We start from the raw sequence: 21,107 nt of genomic DNA on the forward strand, positions 1-21,107 counted from the left end.
TTACCCCTAGCGCCTCCCCATTCCTAGAAAAGTTCAAAATAAACTTATTGTCAAAGTACGTGCATGTCACCATATACTGTCCTGCAATTCATTTCCTTGCAGGCATTCACAGTAGAACAAAGAAATACATTAGAATCAATGAAAAACTACACACAAAGACAATGTGCAAAAAAAGACAAACTATGCAAATCCAAAAAATAACCACAAATAACAATAAATAAATAAATAATACGGAGGGCACAAGTTGTGCTGTCCTTAAGTTGAGTCCGTAAGTTGAGGAATCAGTTCAGAGTTGTGGTGAGTGAGGTTATTTCTGCTGGTTCAGGAGCCTGATGTCTGAAGGGTGATAATTGTATTGAACCTGGTGGTGTGGGACTTAAGGCTCCTCACCTCCTTCCGGATGGCAGCAGCGAGAAGAGAGCATGGCCTGGATAGTGGGTATCCCTGACCGAAATACCACCTTCCCCATCTCATGTTCTATTTTGTCGCACTCTTTAATATCCCAACAAGAATATTCCCAGTTTTCCGATTCTTCCCTGTGACCACCAGGTCCAATCTCAACCTTCCCACACAGTTCACCATCCTGTTTTGTGGAACCCGATTCACTCCTAATTCCTGATACTCCTATTCAGTGTGCTCCACCCTCAACTATATCCTTTAATAGGCTGCACAATCCCCACTCTCCCTATTCCCATCAATAAGCCACTACTCAAATCATCGCTCTCTCTCTTCTCTAATATTCAAGCCCTGCTCCATCACATTCAAAGTCATAGAAAAGTACAGCACAGAAACAGGCCATTTAGCCCATCTAGTCCATGTGAAACCATTTAAATTACAGACTCCAATCGACCTGCACCCCTCCCATCCATGTACCTATCAAAACATCTCTTAAACATTGAAATCGAGCTTGCACAGGCAGCTCGTTCCACACTCTCACGACAAGAAGTTTCCCTTCCCATTCCCCTGGAACTTTTCACCTTTCACCCTTAACCCATGACCTCTAGTTGCAGTCGCACCCAATCTCAATAAGAAAAGCCTGCTTGCATTTACCCTATCTCTACCCCTCATAATTTTGTATACCTCTATCAAATCTCCTCTCAATCTTCTATGTTACAAGGAATAAAGTCCTATCCTATTCATTCTTCCCTCATAACTCAGATTCTTCAGTCCAGCAACATCCTTGTAAATTTTCTTTGCACTCTTTCAACTGTCTTTACATCTGTCCTGTAGGCAGATGACTAAATTTGCACACAATACTTCAAATTAGGCATTAATTTAAGAACACACACAAAATGCTGCAGGAACTCAGCAGATCAGGCAGAATCTGTGAAAATGAATAAACAGTCTATGTGCTCATCAGGAATGAGAGGGAATGGGAAGTAGCCAGAATGAGAAGGTGAAGTAAGAAGCAGGGAGGTGATAGGTGGAAACGGTAAAGGGCTGAAGAAGGAGGAATCTGATCGTAGAGGAGAGTGGACCAGGGCAGAAAGGGAAGGAGGAGGGGAGGGGCATCAGAGAGAGGTGATAGGCAGGTTTGGGGAGGTGAAGAGGAGCCAGAATGGGGAATGGAAGAAGAGGGAAGGGAATGAGGAAAATTGCCAGGTTTAGTGTTCATGCCATCTGGTTGGAAGCTACCCAGACAGAATATGAGGCATTGCTTCTGTAACCCGAGAGTAATAGTAGAGGAGTCCATGGGCCGACATGTTGGGATGGAATGGGGACTGGAATTAAAATGGTTGGCCACTAGGAAATCCTGCTTTTTGTGGATGGACGAATGTACTCGACAAAGCGGTCCCCCAGTCTAGGTCGGGTTTCACCAATGCAAAGTAGCACCACATACAAGAGATGACCCCAACAGATTCAGATTCACAGATGATGTGTTGCCTCATCGTGGAAGGACTGTAGTAGTGCAACACTTCTTTTGCCCAATGTGAGGTTCCATCCCACCACAAGCCGTGGCCTCAATGGAAGACCTAGTCCTAGAACTTTCTAAATCTACCCTTCAAAGGGAGCCATTAACTCCACTTAAAGAATTCATGACTTCCTCATGGGCTTTCCAATATACACTCAGTGGCCACTTCATTAGGTACCTCCCGTACCACAGTGGCCACTTTATTAGCCCACCCACTTCAAGGTTTGATGTGTTATGTACTCAGAGGTTCTTCTACACACCACTATTGTAACGCGTGGTTATTTGAGTTACTATCGCCTTCCTGTAGTCTTGAACTAGTCTGGTCATTCTCCTCTGACCTCTCTCATCAACAGGGTGTTCTTGCCCACAGAACTGCTGTTCACTGGATTTTTTTTTCCGCATTTCGAGCCATTCTCTGTAAACTCTAGAGACTGTTGTGTGTGAAAATCCCGGGGGATCAGCAATTTCTGAGATACTCAAACCAACAATTATTTCATGGTCAAGGTAATTTGGATCACATTTTGTCCCCATTCTGCTGTTTGGTCTGAAAACTAACTGGACCGCTTGACCATGTCTGCATATTCTGATGCACTGAGTTGCTGCCACATGATTGGCTGATTAGAGATTTGCATTAAGGAACAGGTGTACCTAATAAAGTACCTGCTGAGTGTAGATGCCAAACCTATCCTAGACTGTGATACTATAAATCAAGTCCACCATCTCTCTGATGACTGATTTGCTGTTATCTTCACCTTTCACAGGCTCAATCTTGTGGTCTGAACTGTCCATATACAACCCTCATACATAAAGAGAAAAATGTGCAGACACCAACAGCATCCTTGTGACCATAACATGAAATCACAAGACTGAATTCTTTCCCCCACAAATTAACAGGTCTGTAGAACAGACTGTGCAAGAGTAGTTAAAGGTGCAAAAATTAACACGATTAAATGAGAACAACACAGATAATGTGATTGAATATTAAAAAGACTAATGATCATTAGCTGGTAAGACGAAGTGTCAATGGACTGTGGAATGTACCTCAGGGTCCAGGGGTCAGTCTGGTTAGAAACCAGGAGATGAAGCAGAATGTTGTCCTGGATTTCTAGCGTCTGCAGAATCTTGTGAGTTACAGATTTATTCATTCTTTCAACCTATCCATGCCGGCTTACATCAGGTCATGAGGTCAACGCCAGGGGAGTTTCAAGTTTTTAAAGGAACTGAAACGTGCATCAAAGGGACCCTTTCCTGAAATTGTGTTCAAATCTCCAAGGAGTCTTGTTGAATGGGAATAATTCCTTCCCAAAGGCGAAGTCCTAGAAGCTGATATTGAAGCAAAATGTGTAGGGAATACATGTCCACAAATCATTGAAGGCGGTGGAACAGGAAGAAAGGGTTGCAAAAAAAGTTTTTGACACATTGGCCTGCCTAAATCAAAGTACTAAATGTGGGTGATGGAATGTTATGTTGAGTTGTGTAAGACATTGGCAAGGCAAGATTTGGAGATTTTGTGCAGATTTAGTCACCTACCTACAGGAAAGATGTAAAGACAGTTCAAAGAGTGCAGAGAAAATTTACAAGGATGTTGCTGGACTGGAGAATCTGTGTTATAAGGAAAGATTGAATAGGTCAGGATTTTATTCCTTGGAATGTAGACGATTGAGAGGAGATTTGATAGAGGTATACAAAATTATGAGGGGTAGAGATAGGGTAAATGCAGGCTTTTCCCGCTGAGATTGCGTGGGACTACAACTAGACGTCATGGGTTAAGGGTGAAAGGTGAAAAGTTCCAGGGGAATGGGAAGAGAAACTTCTTGTCGTGAGAGTGTGGAACGAGCTGTCCGTGCAAGCTCGATTTCAGCGTTTAAGAGATGCTTTGATAGGTACATGGATGGGAGGGGTGCAGGTCAATGGGAGTCTGTAATTCAAATGGTTTCACATGGACTAGATGGGACAAATGGCCTGTTTCTGTGCTGTATTTTTCTATGACGATGAATGTGATGGAGCAGGGCTTGGATTTTAGAGAAGAGAGACAGTCCGATGATTGAGTACTGGCTTATTGATGAGAGTAGGGAGAGTGGGGATTGTGCAGCCTATTAAAGGATATAGTTGAGGTTGGAGCATTGAACAGAACAAGAATAGGCCCTTTAGCCAACAGACTTTGTCCATACTAATCACCTCTGCTGACACGTCATTTCTATCGGCACTACAGCATAGCGACTGCCGTAACATTCTATGGCGCCAGCGAACCCGGGTTCAATTCCCACCCCTGTCTGTAAGAGATTTCTGCGTGACCACGTGGGTTTCCTCCGGGTGCTCCAGTTTCCTCCCACAGTCCAAAGACAGTCAGGATAGTGAGATGTTGGCACTGGGAAGCATGGCGGGAATCCTGAATGGCGCCGGCGCGCCGGCTCGCTCTTCTGTATTGGTTGTTGACGCGAACGACGCATTTCACTGTACCTTACATGTTTCGATGTTACATGTGACAAATAAAGCTTATCTTTTTTAAAACCTTCTATCTTTAAATCCTTCCATTGCTGTTCATGTGACAATCTAAACACCCCTTCAAAGTTGCTGTCGTGTCTGTTTCCATTAAAAAGTTGAATTTCCCCATGGGGATGAATAAAGTATCTATCTATCTATCTATTACCGCTCTGGTAGTAACTTACAGGCACCTATCACTCTCTGTGCAATAAGAACTTACTTTGCAAACCTGCTTCAAACTTCGCCTCTCCCACCTCAAAGCTATACTCTCTAGTATTTGACATCTCCACCCCGGGAAAAAGGTTCTTTCTGGTTCCCTGGTTCCTTAAGGTTGTTATAGCCGGGGGTGGTAAAGGGGACAAACTCCCACTGCCTATTAAACGCTCAAAATAAAGTGCACCTCAAATAGCTTCCGGCAACCAAGCCCAGCTCCCGAAATTCACGTGTGGCTTAGCTATCGAGCCCAGCTGTACTGTTTCTACTGACAGGAGAAGGGGCAAAGGCGGCCTACTGGCGCTTCGGGCAGACGGGGCTCATCAGCCGCGGTGGGCAGCGCGTCTAGGAGAAGGAAAACTCTGATCTCAAACCTCCACTGCCTTGCGGCTGTACCCACTCATGCGGAAGGCTTTGGGAGTAAACCCCGGGGGGAAAAATTCAGGAGTCCTTACGCTGACTGGCAGCTCCCGAGACGCTGCCGGTTCCAAGCCGTCTCGGTCTCTGCCTTTCCCGTGGATTCATCACACGCGTGGGCAGGGGAACCCTGCTACATGGGCAACAGCTTTTGCTCTCCGCATCGCATGTCTTGACGTACACGCGACAAATAACTAATCTTTAGTTCTTTTTGCATGTTTTTGGACGGCACAGATGCTTGTGCTGAGGTGAGTCCGATAATGGATGTTGCAAACAGGAAGACTTCAAAGTTCTCCGTTGTATGGGACAACGGACAAACTGCCTGAAGGAGTCATCGCGTCGAGCACCATCTTTGGGAGGCAAGGGACTGTCGACATTTTTGAGCTGAAACCCTACATCCCGGCTCAGAGTGGAGAGGTGAGATGTGGAGCAGAGAGAAGGAAAGTGGTGAGACAGGAATTCGAAGTGACTGATGGACCGAGGAGGGGTGTAAGGTGTCAGGCTGGTGGCTACAGGTAGATAGATGGAGGGGGTTTGTGGGGTGGGAGGCACTGGCAGGAAAAGTTGTCCCACCTTGCGTGGGAGCCTGTCCCAAAAACAATTCAAACCCTGTTCATCATCTACGGGATCCAAGGATCTGATACAAGCTCCACATCTACCTCTAAAGGACAGACACATGAGGGCAGCCCCGTTTCACATCATCTGGTACAAAGGAGTTTAAGAGATCTGTGACCTTTCATTGTAGTTAACACACTTCTCCTCAGCTGCCCACCACCTCCCCCTCCATCCCTTTCCCCATGGCCCACTGTCCTCTCCCATCAATCTCCTTCTTCAGCCTTTTACTACTTCTACCTATCAACTGCCAGCTTCTTACTTCACCCCCTTCCACCCCCACCTGGTCTCACCTATCACCTGCCAGCTTCTTACTTCACCCCCCTCCACCCCCACCCACCTGGTCTCACCTATCACCTGCCAGCTTCTTACTTCACCCCCCTCCACCCCCACCTGGTCTCCCCTATCACCTAACAGCTTCTTCACCTCCACCCCCACCTGGTCTCATCTATCACCTGCCAGCTTCTTACTTCACCCCCACCCCCACCTGGTCTCACCTATCACCTGCCAGCTTCTTACTTCACCCCCTCCACCCCCACCTGGTCTCACCTATCACCTGCCAGCTTCTTACTTCACCCCCACCCCCACCTGGTCTCCCCTATCACCTAACAGCTTCTTACTTCACCCCCACCACCACCTGGTCTCATCTATCACCTGCCAGCCTGTACTCTCCGCCTTATTCTTGCTTTTTTCCCCATCCTGATGAGGGGCTTGGTCCGTAATTTCTGTTGTTGCTACTCCTCCGGAAATGCTGCCTGACTATCTGAGTTCCTCTGGCATTTTGTGAGTGTTACTCTGGATTTCCAGTAACTGCAGATTTTTCTTGTGTTTAAGCTCAGCCTTCTACCCAAGATGTGTTTCACTGTATGTGGTTGAACTGGCAAGCATTGTACCTCATACAAAGCTGCTCTCCAGCCTCCATACTTAATGGTATTGGTCCATGGCATAAAACCTTGATCTAGCGAACTCTGCTTAGGAGATAGCAGGAACAGGTGCTGTCTACTGTGTCTTGCTTTGATTCCCAAAGATAATTCTGCATCACAAATGTTACCATGCCATAATCTCTAAATAAATAAAAAATAATAAACAAATACATGATCTTAAACTATAAAAAGAAACCTTGAGAATGCAAGTTTTATATAACTGGTCTTCATCGCTCTTGGGTTAATGTCCTGTCGTTGCCAACTTGACATTTTGTCTGTCAATGGAATGGACAAGTTCAAGGTGCAGCCCTACCATTATTCACCTTGGTGACTAGGAATGTTCCACCATTATTCACCTTGGTGACTAGGAATGTTCTACCATTATACACCTTGTGACTAGGAATGTTCTACCATTATTCACCTTGGTGACTAGGAATGTTCTACCATTATACACCTTGTGACTAGGAATGTTCTACCATTATTCACCTTGGTGACTAGGAATGTTCTACCATTATACACCTTGTGACTAGGAATGTTCTACCATTATTCACCTTAGTGACTAGGAATGTTCTACCATTATACACCTTGGTGACTAGGACGGTTCTACCATTATACACCTTGGTAAATGTACTAGGCATTGCACCCTTTCAATATCTTCCCCTTCCCAAGAGCAAGTGTAAGAAAAAGTAAGAGCAAAGGCAAATGTTAAGACTAAATAATCCACCAAGATCGGTGTAGTAAGTGTTGTAAGGATTTCATATGGTTGCTTGCTTCTGTTGTTTACGAGATTTGTCTCTTTTTTTCTCTTTCTCTGCTCACTGGGGTTGGTATTTTTTAAAAATTGGGTTCTTTCGGGTTTCTTGTTTTGTGGCTGCCTGTAAGCAGACAAATCTCAAGGTTGTATAATTTATGCATACTTTGATAATAAATGCGTTTTGAACCTTAAACCTTTGAATTTTCACCCACCCTAACAGAGCAAACATTAAAAATTGTCCAGAAGATGAAGCAGAAGTTTCTTTAATACAATGTACAGATCTTACGATGAACACTGAAGTCAAATATCTATTTCATTCCACTCTTTGCATCATTTTCTCCAGGTTGGTGTTGTGTTCAGTATTAAGGGATATCATGTGGTTGGGAGTGAAACTGACTTCAGCTCCTTCAGCCTAGAAAAAGCCCTATAACATGGGCTGCTCCACAACCTTCCCAGGGTAATTACTTGGCTTGGGACTGGCAGAGGGGGAAAAGAGGCCCCATGCATGCCAGGTGTGAAGGACAACCCTTTGGCTGTGAAACAGGAAGCCTTCTGCTCCAATGCTTAGCCATGATAAGGGGTTGTACCCAAGGACCTCTGGTCAAAATTAGTCAATGGAAAGGTAGGTTTAGCCAAAAGAACAGGGCCTACTCAAAATTATTTCCTTTAAAGCATTAACGTTGTACCCCTATGTCATAACCCCAAACACAATCCCAATTTCTAACCCCAAGGAACAGCAAAAGCCTCATTAAACTGAACTCAAATACCTTTGGAAAATATCCCTGAGAAATTAGTTGGCATTTCCTGCAATATCAGCTTCATGATCCCTAACATATTCTCAAACTCTCCCAACTATTCACTATCATCCTGATCTCTCATTGGACTGCAAACTTACCAAAAACATTTCCTCTCAACTCAAGCCTCCGATATTTTCAACTCCACCCCCTTGTCTGACTATTAATCACCTTCTATTGCCAGTTAATGTATTACTACTACTCACCGCTCCTATCAGCATTCTTCTCTAGCCCCTTACCCCTTCCACCCATCAACTCCCAGATTCTCATTTCATCCCCTCTCCCCCACCCACCACCTTCCCCCTCACTGGACTTCACCTAACACCCCTCGGTCTGCACTCTTTCACTCCTCCCACCACCTTATTCTGGCTTCTTCCCCCTTCATTTCCAGTCCTGATGAAGGATCACAGCCTGAAACATCGACTGTTTATTTCCCTTCATGGATGCTGCCTGACCTGCTGAGTTCTTCCAGCATTTTGTGTGTGTTGCTCTGGATTTCCAGCACCTGCAGGGTACTTTGTTATTATTGCTATAGTCCGCTCTGTTACAGAACCCATCCAGGTGTCTGCACCTCCTGCTCGCCATCTTATAGAAAGCATTCCTCAAAGTCAGCTCTCCAATCCGTTCAGCCTTCTCCAGCAATGGAGGTACACTGGTGTCAATGGCTAAAGCTTTTTGAACCTCCCAAGCCTGCAAGCAGCAGGTGAACCGCTCACAGGCTCCCCCTCAAACTGTACATCAATCACCCTGTAATACCCCGTCATTGTCACTGTCAAACAGCACTCTCTTCCCTTTAAAAACACGACTAGCAGCACTTTCCCTCCACCCTCACTAAGGCAACAACTGAAGAGAGAAACATGAAGGTGTCTTGAACTGACGATTTGCTTCATTTAGAGCAACAGCCGTACAGCGCAGAAACAGACCCTCCGGCCCATCTCTTTCATGCTGGCCAAGACGCCCATTTGAGATAGTCAAACTTAGACCATAGACCAGTGCAGCACAAGTTCAGGCCATTCGGCCCACAATGTTGTGCTGACCCAGCTTAAAAGCAAATCAAAAACACCCAAACACTAATCCCTCCTACCTACACAATGTCCATATCCCTCCATCTTCCTCACACCCACGTGCCTATCCAAACGCCTCTTAAAAGCCTCAAATGTATTTGCCTCCACCACCATACCAGGCAGCGATTCCAGGCATCCACCTCGCTCTGAGTAAAAAAAAACTTACCCCTCACACCCCCTTTGAACCTACCCTCTTCTCATCTTCAATGCATGCCCTCTGGTATATGGGCCTGTGTTTGACCCATACCTCTCTAAACCAGGGGTTCCCAACCTTTTTTTTAATTCCATGGACCAATACCATTAAGCAAGGGGTCCGTGGACTCCAGGTTGGGAACCTCTGCTCTAAACATTTCCTGTCCATGTACCTAAGTAACTTTTAAATGTTGCCAATGTACCTGCTTCAACCACTTCCTCTGGAAAGAACAGGGCAACATTGCCCTGACACTTCCCCGGTCTTCATCACTAGTACTACTCCTCACCTCCCAGTTTCCTTTCGGATTAGAGGTAAATCATCAGAACGCGAGTTATTGCTTTGCCTACTGCAAGTTTACTTCAGACCATCGTCGGGGAGAAACAGTTGCCCCCCCTTATTAAACTTACCCCCGTCAACTTAAACCTGTGCCGCCTAGGTCTTGATTCCACACCCCTGGGAAACAGATCGCATGCATTCTCCCTATCAGTACCCCGTTTACCCCATCTGCACCCCGATGTTTGCTGTCATGATGTCTGTTATTGTAGCTTCCCATTCTCACACCTTAGAAACAGAATCTAAACTTGCAGAGGAACTCAGCAAGGGCCTGGCTAGTAACGAGCATTACACTTTTACAGACTCAACGATTTCGTTTTTACTGTAACATTGCTCCTGTCTTATTCGGTTCTTGATTAGCAAGGGGGTCAAAGGTTACAAAGAGAAGGCAGGAGAATGGAGTTCAGAAATCAGCCATGATGGAATGGAGCAGCAGACCTGATGGGCTGAATGGCCTGATTCAACTCCTATGTTTGATGGTTTCTCAGATTACCATTGCTGGTAATGATTCCTCTGTTCCTATCTGCGACCCTCCCACTTATCCCATTGCCTCCCTCCCTCGCTTTACACAAATCTTTCAAAGTCACTAACCTCCCCCTCCATGTAGCTTTTCACACTCTCCTCGCCTTCTTTAACCTGGCCTGTGCTCTCTAATCTCACACATTTCCCAATTCCAACGCCAAGTTCTCAACCCAAAACACAAACTCCTCTTTCCCTCTTCCCGCAGGATCTACGCCGGTTTCTGTTTAAAGAGTTTAGTTCTCTGTTAATTGAAATATATTGATTTTTTTTTTGTTTTAAATTCCAGCTTAGTGTAAAATTAGTTCTAACCTCTGGCTAGTTCGGTGCGGAGGGGTTTCAGGGATCAGTGATCCGCCAGCGGTCCCCACAAACTGCCAGAAGTGAAGGGTTAGTGATTGCCCACTGTGGGGGCAGTAGGGTCGTTAAGGAAGTGGTGTGAAGATTGGCCAAGGTGGGTATCGCTGGACAGGGAGCCCAGAGTGGGAGAGTGACAGCACTGGGCGGATTCCAACTTAATTCAGCAACAGGACATCTGGAGAAGTGTGTCCTCGGAAGCAGAGATGACCTCCAGACCTTCTCCTGAATCTGGGTTGTTCTAACCTCCGCTCCGTCACCGTGGGGCGTAAATCAGAAATACCACCGCGACGTTCGATTCCAGTCCCACATCGTCCTGACCCTCAGGATGAGTCAGATGCCCTTTTCGCTCTCCTGTCACTGATCTAACACGGCATCCTCCACCTTGGGCGGTGGCCCAGCCTGGAGCAGATTAACAGAACAAGCAAGCAACGAAGAGCCTGGTGTTGGCGATTCAATTAGTCCCTTGGAGATTCAGTGAGGTGTGTTAGCCTTAATAATGGTCTTGCTCACCCTCGGCACAGCCCGGCTATTTGCGGCCTTGTGTTCTAAGCTGCTTGCTCTGCAACCAGTTTCTCCTGGTCAGGACAACAGCCTACACCACAAATGGATTGAGGGTTATTGAATATTCCGCCTGTTCAGCTCCAGTTCAGACCGACCGGAGAGTCGTTCCATTCTCCCAGGCTGAGATCCCGCCCCCTCTCACGTGCTGCTCTTGGATTGGTGGGGCTTGTCTGTCTCCCTGAACAATGGCCTCCTGTCCTGAATTTGGATTGGCCGATTCTTGGCGGCACCCTGAGTTTGGATTGGCTGTCGCTTTGTGCTGTGCTAAAGTGAGGACATTTTCCGGCGTTTTCCAATCAGACTCGCCATTGTCGGACTGCCTTCTGCTCTTCACCCTCTGGCTCTCCGTCACCTCATCCCACTTCTGCAGCTCAGCTAAAGTTTTAGCTGGAAGGAAAATGAGGTACATCACGTTAGACTGAATCAGAACATGAGCACAAATGAACGATTTGCCCCTATGTCAGATTCTTCTCTTCCACTCACTACCTATTTACCCCCACTTATCCCATCCTACAGTGGAGAGTCTAGGACCAGAAGACACAAGCTCAGAATAGAAGGATGTCCCTTTAGAACAGAGATCGGGGTGGGGGGGGTGGAATTTCTTTAGCCAGACAGAATTCACTACCGTAGACAGTTGTGGAGGCCGAATCACTGGGTATATTTAAAGCAGAGGCTGATACGTTCTTGATTAGTCAAAGTTATGGGGAGAAGGCAAGAGAATGGGGTTCAGAGGGAAAATAAATCAAGTCATGTTCAAATGGTGAAGCAGATTCGATGGGCCGAATGGCCTGGTTCTGCTCCTGTGTCTATGGTCTTGTGTTTTTTGTTGGAAATCAGTGACTGGACTCATTAACTCAGTAAGGCTCAGGATCACAAAGGCTGGGTGTGACCATTTGAAGTTGAACCAGACTCAACATGTTCTCATATTCCAAGTCCTCGGATCTTTCAGGGAACGAGGATGCTAACGCACTTTCACCTACACAACTTGGGCGCCTTGTCCACTCTGGGCCACTGCTCACTCAGTCACAGTGAGAAGGGTCGCACTCCAGAATCAGGCCCGTGGAAACCCAGTTAGCGGATGCTGGTTACAAAACTGTTAGTTGGCTAAAACCAGTTAACCGAAATTGATTGGCTGAAACCAGTTAACAGAAGCTGGTTAGCTGGAGCCAGTTTAGCAGAAGCCAATCGGGGGAACCAGTTATCAGAAGCCGGTTAGTGGTAACCAGTTAGCAGAAGCCAGTTAGTGGTAACCATTTACCAGAAGCTGGTGAGTTTGTCTGTTAGTTCTATGCATTTTACCTGCCATAACTTTTCTGCGCTGGCAGGCTTCAGTGGCGAGAGCGAAGGACAAGCTAACAATCCGATGCCTCTCTCCTTCTCCCAGGTGTGTGGCTCGGTCACTGGGGGGCCAGCTCCCCGCTACCCCAGGACTAAAATTACAAAGAGATAGTCATGGACTTGAGGTGAGCACCTCTCTGAAAAGGGCTGCCCTTGGGTATGGCGCTGGGATGAGGGGGAAACCTTAGACGAGGTGCTACCCTGGTATTGACTCTGTCTCACAGGGAGCAGAATCCAATATGAAACCCAGTTTAGGAAACATCTTAAACCTCAATAATAATCAGCACCCCACCCCACCCCAAACACCAGGCACATTAACTCACTCTGGCCATCAGTGATAACGGGTACAGAGGACACTCCAAACACAGAAGCAACTAAATACTCCGTGGCGGACGTTCTCCGAGAGGACAGGGTAGGGCAGTTAGCGTCCGAAACATGAAGCGCAGAGCGGCAGCAGGGAGTCTTGGCCGGAAACGTTGACAGATCATTCTCCTCCGTGGAGGCTGGCTGGCTCTATGAGTTCCTCCAGCGTCTTGCGTGTGCTGATCAGGGGGCCCCCGTTGTTTCTATCAGGGTTGAAGATCAAAGCCCAAAGGTTGATCGGAGCCTGGAGATCGATCGTTGTCCAGAGATCGATCGGAGCCCAGCGGTCGACTGAAGTCTAGAAAGTCGAGGTCCAATGGCCGGAGTCCCCGAGTCTGTGAATCTCTGCAAGGCTGCTGGGGAGGTCGAAGGCCCAATGCCTGCGAACCCATGTCCGCTGGGGGCTGGAGGCCAAAAACGGCCCTTCCTGGGGTTATTGGACTGTGTTTGTGTGTGGGTAGGTGGGAGGGAGGAACAGGACTTGCTTTGCTGTTGTCGCATTATTACTCGGTTCTGCCAAGCACGGTGGGCATGCTACGTTGGCCCCGGAACGTGCCCCCAGCACATCCTCGAGTGTGCTGGTTCTTAACGCAAACAATTCAATTCACAGAATGTTTTTGATACACGTGATAAATAAATCTGAATCTGAAATCTTAATTCTGTGGAGGTGTGTCTAGTATGTAGACACTGTTGAGTGTGTTTAAAAATGAACTCTTTTGTGTTTCTAGAGCTCCACTAAAAGCCAGACTGAGATATTACTTCATTAGATTAGGGGGCAGAGTAATTTATTTACTAGAGTAGAAGGTCAAACTGAAATGGAACACAAACATGGCCAAGTTGGACTTTTGCCTGAAATCAATAACTTTAGAGAAATATTAGAGATGTTTCTTTTAAAGAGCAACAGAAGATAACAAAAAAGGCAATACGCCAAGGAAAAATGAGGTACGAAGGTAAACTAGCCAAGAATATAAAGGAGGATAGTAAAAGCTTCTTTAGGTATGTGAATAGCAAAAAAATAGTTAAGACCAAAATTGAAGACAGAAACGGGTGAATTTATTATGGGGAACAAGGAAATGGCAGATGAGTTGAACAGGTACTTTGGATCTGTCTTCACTAGGGAAGACACAAACAATCTCCCAGATGTAATAGTGGCCAAAGGAACTAGGGATAAGGATAAACTGAAGGAAATTTATATTAGGCAAGAAATGGTGTTGGATAGACTGTTGAGGCTGAAGGCTGATAAGTCCCTGGTGCCCGATGGTCTGCATCCCAGGGTACTTAAAAAGGTGGCTCTAGAAATCGTGGACGCATTGGTAATCATTTTCCAATGTTCTATAGATTCAGGAACAGTTCCTGCTGATTGGAGGGTGGCTAATGTTGTCCCACTTTTCAAGAAAGGAGGGAGAGAGAAAACAGGGAATTATAGACCGGTTAGCTTGACGTCAGTGGTGGGAAAGATGCTGGAGTCAATTATAAAAGAGGAAATTACACATTTGGATAGCAATAGAAGGATCAGTCCGAGTCAGCATGGATTTATGAAGGGAAAATCATGCTTGACTAATCTTCTGGAGTTTTTTGAGGATGTAACTATGAAAATGGACAAGGGACAGCCAGTGGATGTAGTGTACCTGGACTTCCAGAAAGCTTTTGATAAAGTCCCACATAGGAGATCAGTGGGCAAAATTAGGGCACATGGTATTGGGGGCAGAGTACTGACATGGATTGAAAATTGGCTGGCTGACAGGAAACAAAGAGTAGTGATTAACGGGTCCCTTTTGGAATGGCAGGCTGTGACCAGTGGGGTACCGCAAGGTTCGGTGCTGGGACCGCAGCTGTTTACAATATACATGAATGATTTAGATGAAGGGATTAAAAGTAACATTAGCAAATTTGCTGATGACACAAAGCCGGGTGGCAGTGTGAAATGTCAGTAGGATGTTATGAGAATGCAGGGTAACTTGGACAGGTTGGGTGAGTGGGCAAATGTATGGCAGATGCAGTTTAATGTGGATAAATGTGAGGTTATCCACTTTGGTGGCAAGAACAGGAAGGCAGATTACTATTTAAATGGAGTCAAGTTAGGAAAAGGGGAAGTACAACGAGATCTAGGTGTTCTTGTACATCAGTCAATGAAAGCAAGCATGCAGGTACAGCAGGCAGTGAAGAAAGCTAATGGCATGCTGGCTTTTATAACAAGAGGAATTGAGTATAGGAGTAAAGAGGTCCTTCTGCAGCTGTACAGGGCCCTGGTGAGACCCCACCTGGAGTATTATGTGCAGTTTTGGTCTCCAAATTTGAGGAAGGACATTCTTGCTATTGAGGGAGTGCAGCGTAGGTTCACAAGGTTAATTCCCGGAATGGTGGGACTGTCATATGTTGAAAGATTGGAGCGACTGGGCTTGTATACACTGGAATTTAGAAGGATGAGAGGGGATCTGATTAAAATATATAAGATTATTAAGGGATTGGACACACTGGAGGCAGGAAGCATGTTCCCGCTGATGGATGAGTCCAGAACTAGAGGCCACAGTTTAAGAATAAGAGGTAGGCCATTTAGAACAGAGATGCGGAAAAACTTTTTCACCCAGAGAGTGGTGGATATGTGGAATGCTCTGCCCCAGAAGGCAGTGGAGGCCAAGTCTCTGGATGCGTTCAAGAGAGAGTTAGATAGAGCTCTTATAGATAGCAGGGTCAAGGGATATGGGGAGAGGGCAGGAACGGGGTACTGATTGTGTATGATCAGCCATGATCACCGTGAATGGCGGTGTTGGCTAGAAGGGCCGAATGGCCTACTCCTGCACCTATTGTCTATTGTGATAAGGCAGGAATGCATTAAAGGGGGCTCCGCTCACTCACTCGGCTGTCTCGTGGACCAGGGCCTCATTCCATGTTGTTGCCCGTGACAGCCACTCGGGCATAGGCAGTGTAGGAGAGAGCAGAGACGCAGACGGCGTGCTGGAATCTGTTCTGGCTAACCCCTGCCCCCCTGCACCACCGCCCCCCCCCCCCCAACGTGTTCTCAAGTGTTCACTCCCTGGATTGCCTTTAGCTGTAGCTGTGGGAGATGGGGAACTGCTGTGTGCTTTTTCTTACAGAAGCATGGCTCCACTGCGTTATCCCACGCACCATCAATATCCAGGCCATGCCACTCAGGTGACTGTGCTAACGTTACTCTGTGACCGTACGTACTGTTGTAAGTATATGTAGAGTGTGTGACTGTATGTGCTGTGTGTGACTGTATCTGATGTGTGTGACTGTATGTGACATGTGTGACTGTATGTGCTGTGTGTGACTGTATGTGAAGTGTGTGACTGTATGTGAAGTGTGTGACTGTACGTGAGGTGTGTGATTGTATGTAATGTGTGTGAATGTTTGTGATGTGAGTGACTGTATGTGCTGTGTATGACTGTATGTGATGTGTGTGACTGTATGTGATGTGTGTGACTGTATGTGATGTGCGTGACTATGTACCATGTGTGACTATATGATATGTGACTGTATGTGATGTGTGTGACTATGTACCATGTGTGACTATATGATATGTGACTGTATGTGATGTGTGTGACTGTATGTGATGTGCGTGACTATGTACCATGTGTGACTATATGATATGTGACTGTATGTGATGTGTGACTATATGATATGTGACTGTATGTGATGTGCGTGACTGTATGTGATGTGCGTGACTATGTACCATGTGTGACTATATGATATGTGACTGTATGTGATGTGTGACTATATGATATGTGACTGTATGTGATGTGTGTGACTATGTACCATGTGTGACTATATGATATGTGACTGTATGTGATGTGCGTGACTGTATGTGATGTGCGTGACTATATACCATGTGTGACTATATGATATGTGACTGCATGTGGTGTGTGTGACTATGTACCATGTGTGACTATATGATATGTGACTGTATGTGATGTGTGTGACTGTATGTGATGTGCGTGACTATGTACCATGTGTGACTATATGATATGTGACTGTATGTGATGTGTGTGACTGTATGTGATGTGCGTGACTATATGATATGTGACTGTATGTGATGTGCGTGACTATGTACCATGTGTGACTATATGATATGTGACTGTATGTGATGTGCGTGACTATGTACCATGTGTGACTATATGATATGTGACTGTATGTGATGTGCGTGACTATGTACCATGTGTGACTATATGATATGTGACTGTATGTGATGTGCGTGACTATGTACCATGTGTGACTATATGATATGTGACTGTATGTGATGTGCGTGACTATATGATATGTGACTGTATGTGATGTGTGTGACTGTATGTGATGTGCGTGACTATGTACCATGTGTGACTATATGATATGTGACTGTATGTGATGTGCGTGACTATATGATATGTGACTGTATGTGATGTGCGTGACTATGTACCATGTGTGACTATATGATATGTGACTGTATGTGATGTGTGTGACTGTATGTGATGTGTGTGACTATATGATATGTGACTGTATGTGATGTGCGTGACTATGTACCATGTGTGACTATATGATATGTGACTGTATGTGATGTGTGTGACTGTATGTGATGTGCGTGACTATGTACCATGTGTGACTATATGATATGTGACTGTATGTGATGTGTGTGACTGTATGTGATGTGCGTGACTATGTACCATGTGTGACTATATGATATGTGACTGTATGTGATGTGTGTGACTGTATGTGATGTGTGTGACTATATGATATGTGACTGTATGTGATGTGCGTGACTATGTACCATGTGTGACTATATGATATGTGACTGTATGTGATGTGTGTGACTGTATGTGATGTGTGTGACTATATGATATGTGACTGTATGTGATGTGCGTGACTATGTACCATGTGTGACTATATGATATGTGACTGTATGTGATGTGCGTGACTATGTACCATGTGTGACTATATGATATGTGACTGCATGTGGTGTGTGTGACTATGTACCATGTGTGACTATATGATATGTGACTGTATGTGATGTGCGTTACTGCATGTGATGTGCGTGACTATGTACCATGTGTGACTGTATATGATATGTGACTGTATGTGATGTGCGTGACTATGTACCATGTGTGACTGTATATGATATGTGACTGTATGTGATGTGCGTGACTATGTACCATGTGTGACTATATGATATGTGACTGTATGTGATGTGTGACTATATGATATGTGACTGTATGTGATGTGCGTGACTGTATGTGATGTGCGTGACTATGTACCATGTGTGACTATATGATATGTGACTGTATGTGATGTGTGACTATATGATATGTGACTGTATGTGATGTGCGTGACTGTATGTGATGTGCGTGACTATGTACCATGTGTGACTATATGATATGTGACTGTATGTGATGTGCGTGACTGTATGTGATGTGCGTGACTGTATGTGATGTGCGTGACTATGTACCATGTGTGACTATATGATATGTGACTGTATGTGATGTGTGTGACTGTATGTGATGTGCGTGACTATGTACCATGTGTGACTATATGATATGTGACTGTATGTGATGTGTGTGACTGTATGTGATGTGCGTGACTATGTACCATGTGTGACTATATGATATGTGACTGTATGTGATGTGTGTGACTGTATGTGATGTGCGTGACTATGTACCATGTGTGACTATATGATATGTGACTGTATGTGATGTGTGACTATATGATATGTGACTGTATGTGATGTGCGTGACTATGTACCATGTGTGACTATATGATATGTGACTGTATGTGATGTGTGACTATATGATATGTGACTGTATGTGATGTGCGTGACTATGTACCATGTGTGACTATATGATATGTGACTGTATGTGATGTGTGACTATATGATATGTGACTGTATGTGATGTGTGTGACTATGTACCATGTGTGACTATATGATATGTGACTGTATGTGATGTGTGTGACTGTATGTGATGTGCGTGACTATGTACCATGTGTGACTATATGATATGTGACTGTATGTGATGTGTGACTATATGATATGTGACTGTATGTGATGTGCGTGACTGTATGTGATGTGCGTGACTATGTACCATGTGTGACTATATGATATGTGACTGTATGTGATGTGTGTGACTGTATGTGATGTGCGTGACTATGTACCATGTGTGACTATATGATATGTGACTGTATGTGATGTGCGTTACTGCATGTGATGTGCGTGACTATGTACCATGTGTGACTATATGATATGTGACTGTATGTGATGTGCGTTACTGCATGTGATGTGCGTGACTATGTACCATGTGTGACTATATGATATGTGACTGCATGTGGTGTGTGTGACTATGTACCATGTGTGACTATATGATATGTGACTGTATGTGATGTGTGTGACTGCATGTGATGTGTGTGACTGCATGTGATGTGTGTGACTGTATGTGATGTGTGTGACTGTATATGATATGTGACTGTATGTGATGTGCGTGACTATGTACCATGTGTGACTATATACCATGTGACTGCATGTGATGTGTGTGACTGTATGTGATGTGCGTGACTGCATGTGATGTGTGTGACTGCATGTGATGTGTGTGACTGCATGTGATGTGTGTGACTATATGTGATGTGTGTGACTGTATGTGATGTGTGTGACTGTATGTGATGTGTGTGACTGTATGTGATATGTGACTGTATGTGATGTGTGTGACTGTATGTGATGTGTGTGACTGTATGTGATATGTGACTGTATGTGATGTGTGTGACTGTATGTGATGTGTGTGACTGTATATGATATGTGACTGTATGTGATGTGTGTGACTGTATATGATATGTGACTGTATGTGATGTGCGTGACTATGTACCATGTGTGACTATATATGTGACTATATGTGATGTGTGTGACTGTATGTGATGTGCGTGACTGCATGTGATGTGTGTGACTGTATATGATATGTGACTGTATGTGATGTGTGTGACTGTATGTGATGTGTGTGACTGTATATGATATGTGACTGTATGTGATGTGTGTGACTGTATGTGATGTGTGTGACTGTATATGATATGTGACTGTATGTGATGTGCGTGACTGCATGTGATGTGTGTGACTGTATATGATATGTGACTGTATGTGATGTGTGTGACTGTATATGATATGTGACTGTATGTGATGTGTGTGACTGTATGTGATGTGTGTGACTGTATGTGATGTGCGTGACTGTATGTGATGTGTGTGACTGTATGTGATGTGCGTGACTGCATGTGATGTGTGTGTATATGATATGTGACTGTATGTGATGTGTGTGACTGTATGTGATGTGTGTGACTGTATGTATTGCGTTTTGCACTTTGGCTCCAGAGGAATGCTGTTTCATTTAGCTGTATATGTGAGTATGTCTGAATTTTAATTAAACTTGAACTTGACCCGTAAGTGGCCTGCATCTCTCCTCATCCCACCATACTTTCAAACACGATATGTTGCTGACACCTTTAGCACATGGGCGCACGGTTAAACGGACTGCATGGTTACTGGGGGCATCAACTGACCCTGGCTTTTGTCATCAACCCGGCCTCGGCACCGACCACGGATCTCGGAAAGTCCCAGGGATTGTCCTCCTAGCAGCAGAGAGTGTTAAAGGCAGTAGGAGCACATTCAGTGATACTTTTCAGAGAAGCACGGGAATGCGTACCTGAAATATGGGGCTTTGGGAAAAGAATGAAGAATGGGGTTCATTAGTGTGTTACTTCAAAGGGCCAGAACAGGCAGGATGGGCTGAACGACCTCCTTGACACTCCACGTTGCTGTGCTCCTCACCTGGTCTTTGTGATCACAGTCTTGACCTTGTCCTGCGTCCGTTGCTTCCCTTGCTGTTGCTCTGGGCTCAGTGGCGGGTCAGGGTCCGTATGAATGTACCGCGAAGCCGAGGCGACTTTACACTGAAAATAAAGTTGCATTTGTTGGCAAGGGGCCGTCCACACTCACTTACATTTTACAACCATTCCTATCCTTCTCCCGCACCCCTCTACTTCCACATTCGTACTTCCGTCCCTCCGACCGCTTACATCCTTGGGGACACGAGGATGGGAAGCCGGCTGCAGATCCAGAGGGGAGGCAGGTGGAGAACGTAGGGGGCTGGGAAGTTTGTTCGGAAGGTGGGAAACGGAATGAAACAAATAACCAAGGGATCAGGGGTTTCATTGGGAGTTTGAGGAGACTCAAGACTCTAGAAAGTTTCCATAGACATAAGGTGGAGGGCATTGTAACTGGCTGCATCACCCTCTGGTATGGAGGC

The 21,107-nt window shown here is 45.4% G+C and overlaps 1 protein-coding gene across 2 annotated transcripts in view; it reads right to left on the reverse strand.

Moving 5' to 3' along the window:
• Positions 1-7,562: 7,562 nt before the first annotated feature.
• The window catches only part of LOC140719241 (uncharacterized), a 36,371-nt gene continuing 22,826 nt past the window's right edge, over positions 7,563-21,107 (reverse strand). Inside the window, exons 9-11 of one of the 2 annotated variants that reach the window (XM_073033710.1) lie at positions 20,630-20,751; positions 12,439-12,569; positions 7,563-11,526 (exon numbers count right to left, since the gene is read on the reverse strand). In XM_073033710.1, coding sequence (XP_072889811.1) covers positions 11,225-11,526; positions 12,439-12,569; positions 20,630-20,751 — 555 coding nt within the window. In that variant the 3' untranslated portion in view covers positions 7,563-11,224. The remainder of the gene's footprint in view (positions 11,527-12,438; positions 12,570-20,629; positions 20,752-21,107) is intronic. The other variant, XM_073033711.1, reaches the window with a different exon arrangement.

The sequence above is a fragment of the Hemitrygon akajei genome, chromosome 31 (genome assembly GCF_048418815.1).
Source record: "Hemitrygon akajei chromosome 31, sHemAka1.3, whole genome shotgun sequence".
Taxonomy (NCBI): Eukaryota; Metazoa; Chordata; class Chondrichthyes; order Myliobatiformes; family Dasyatidae; genus Hemitrygon; species Hemitrygon akajei.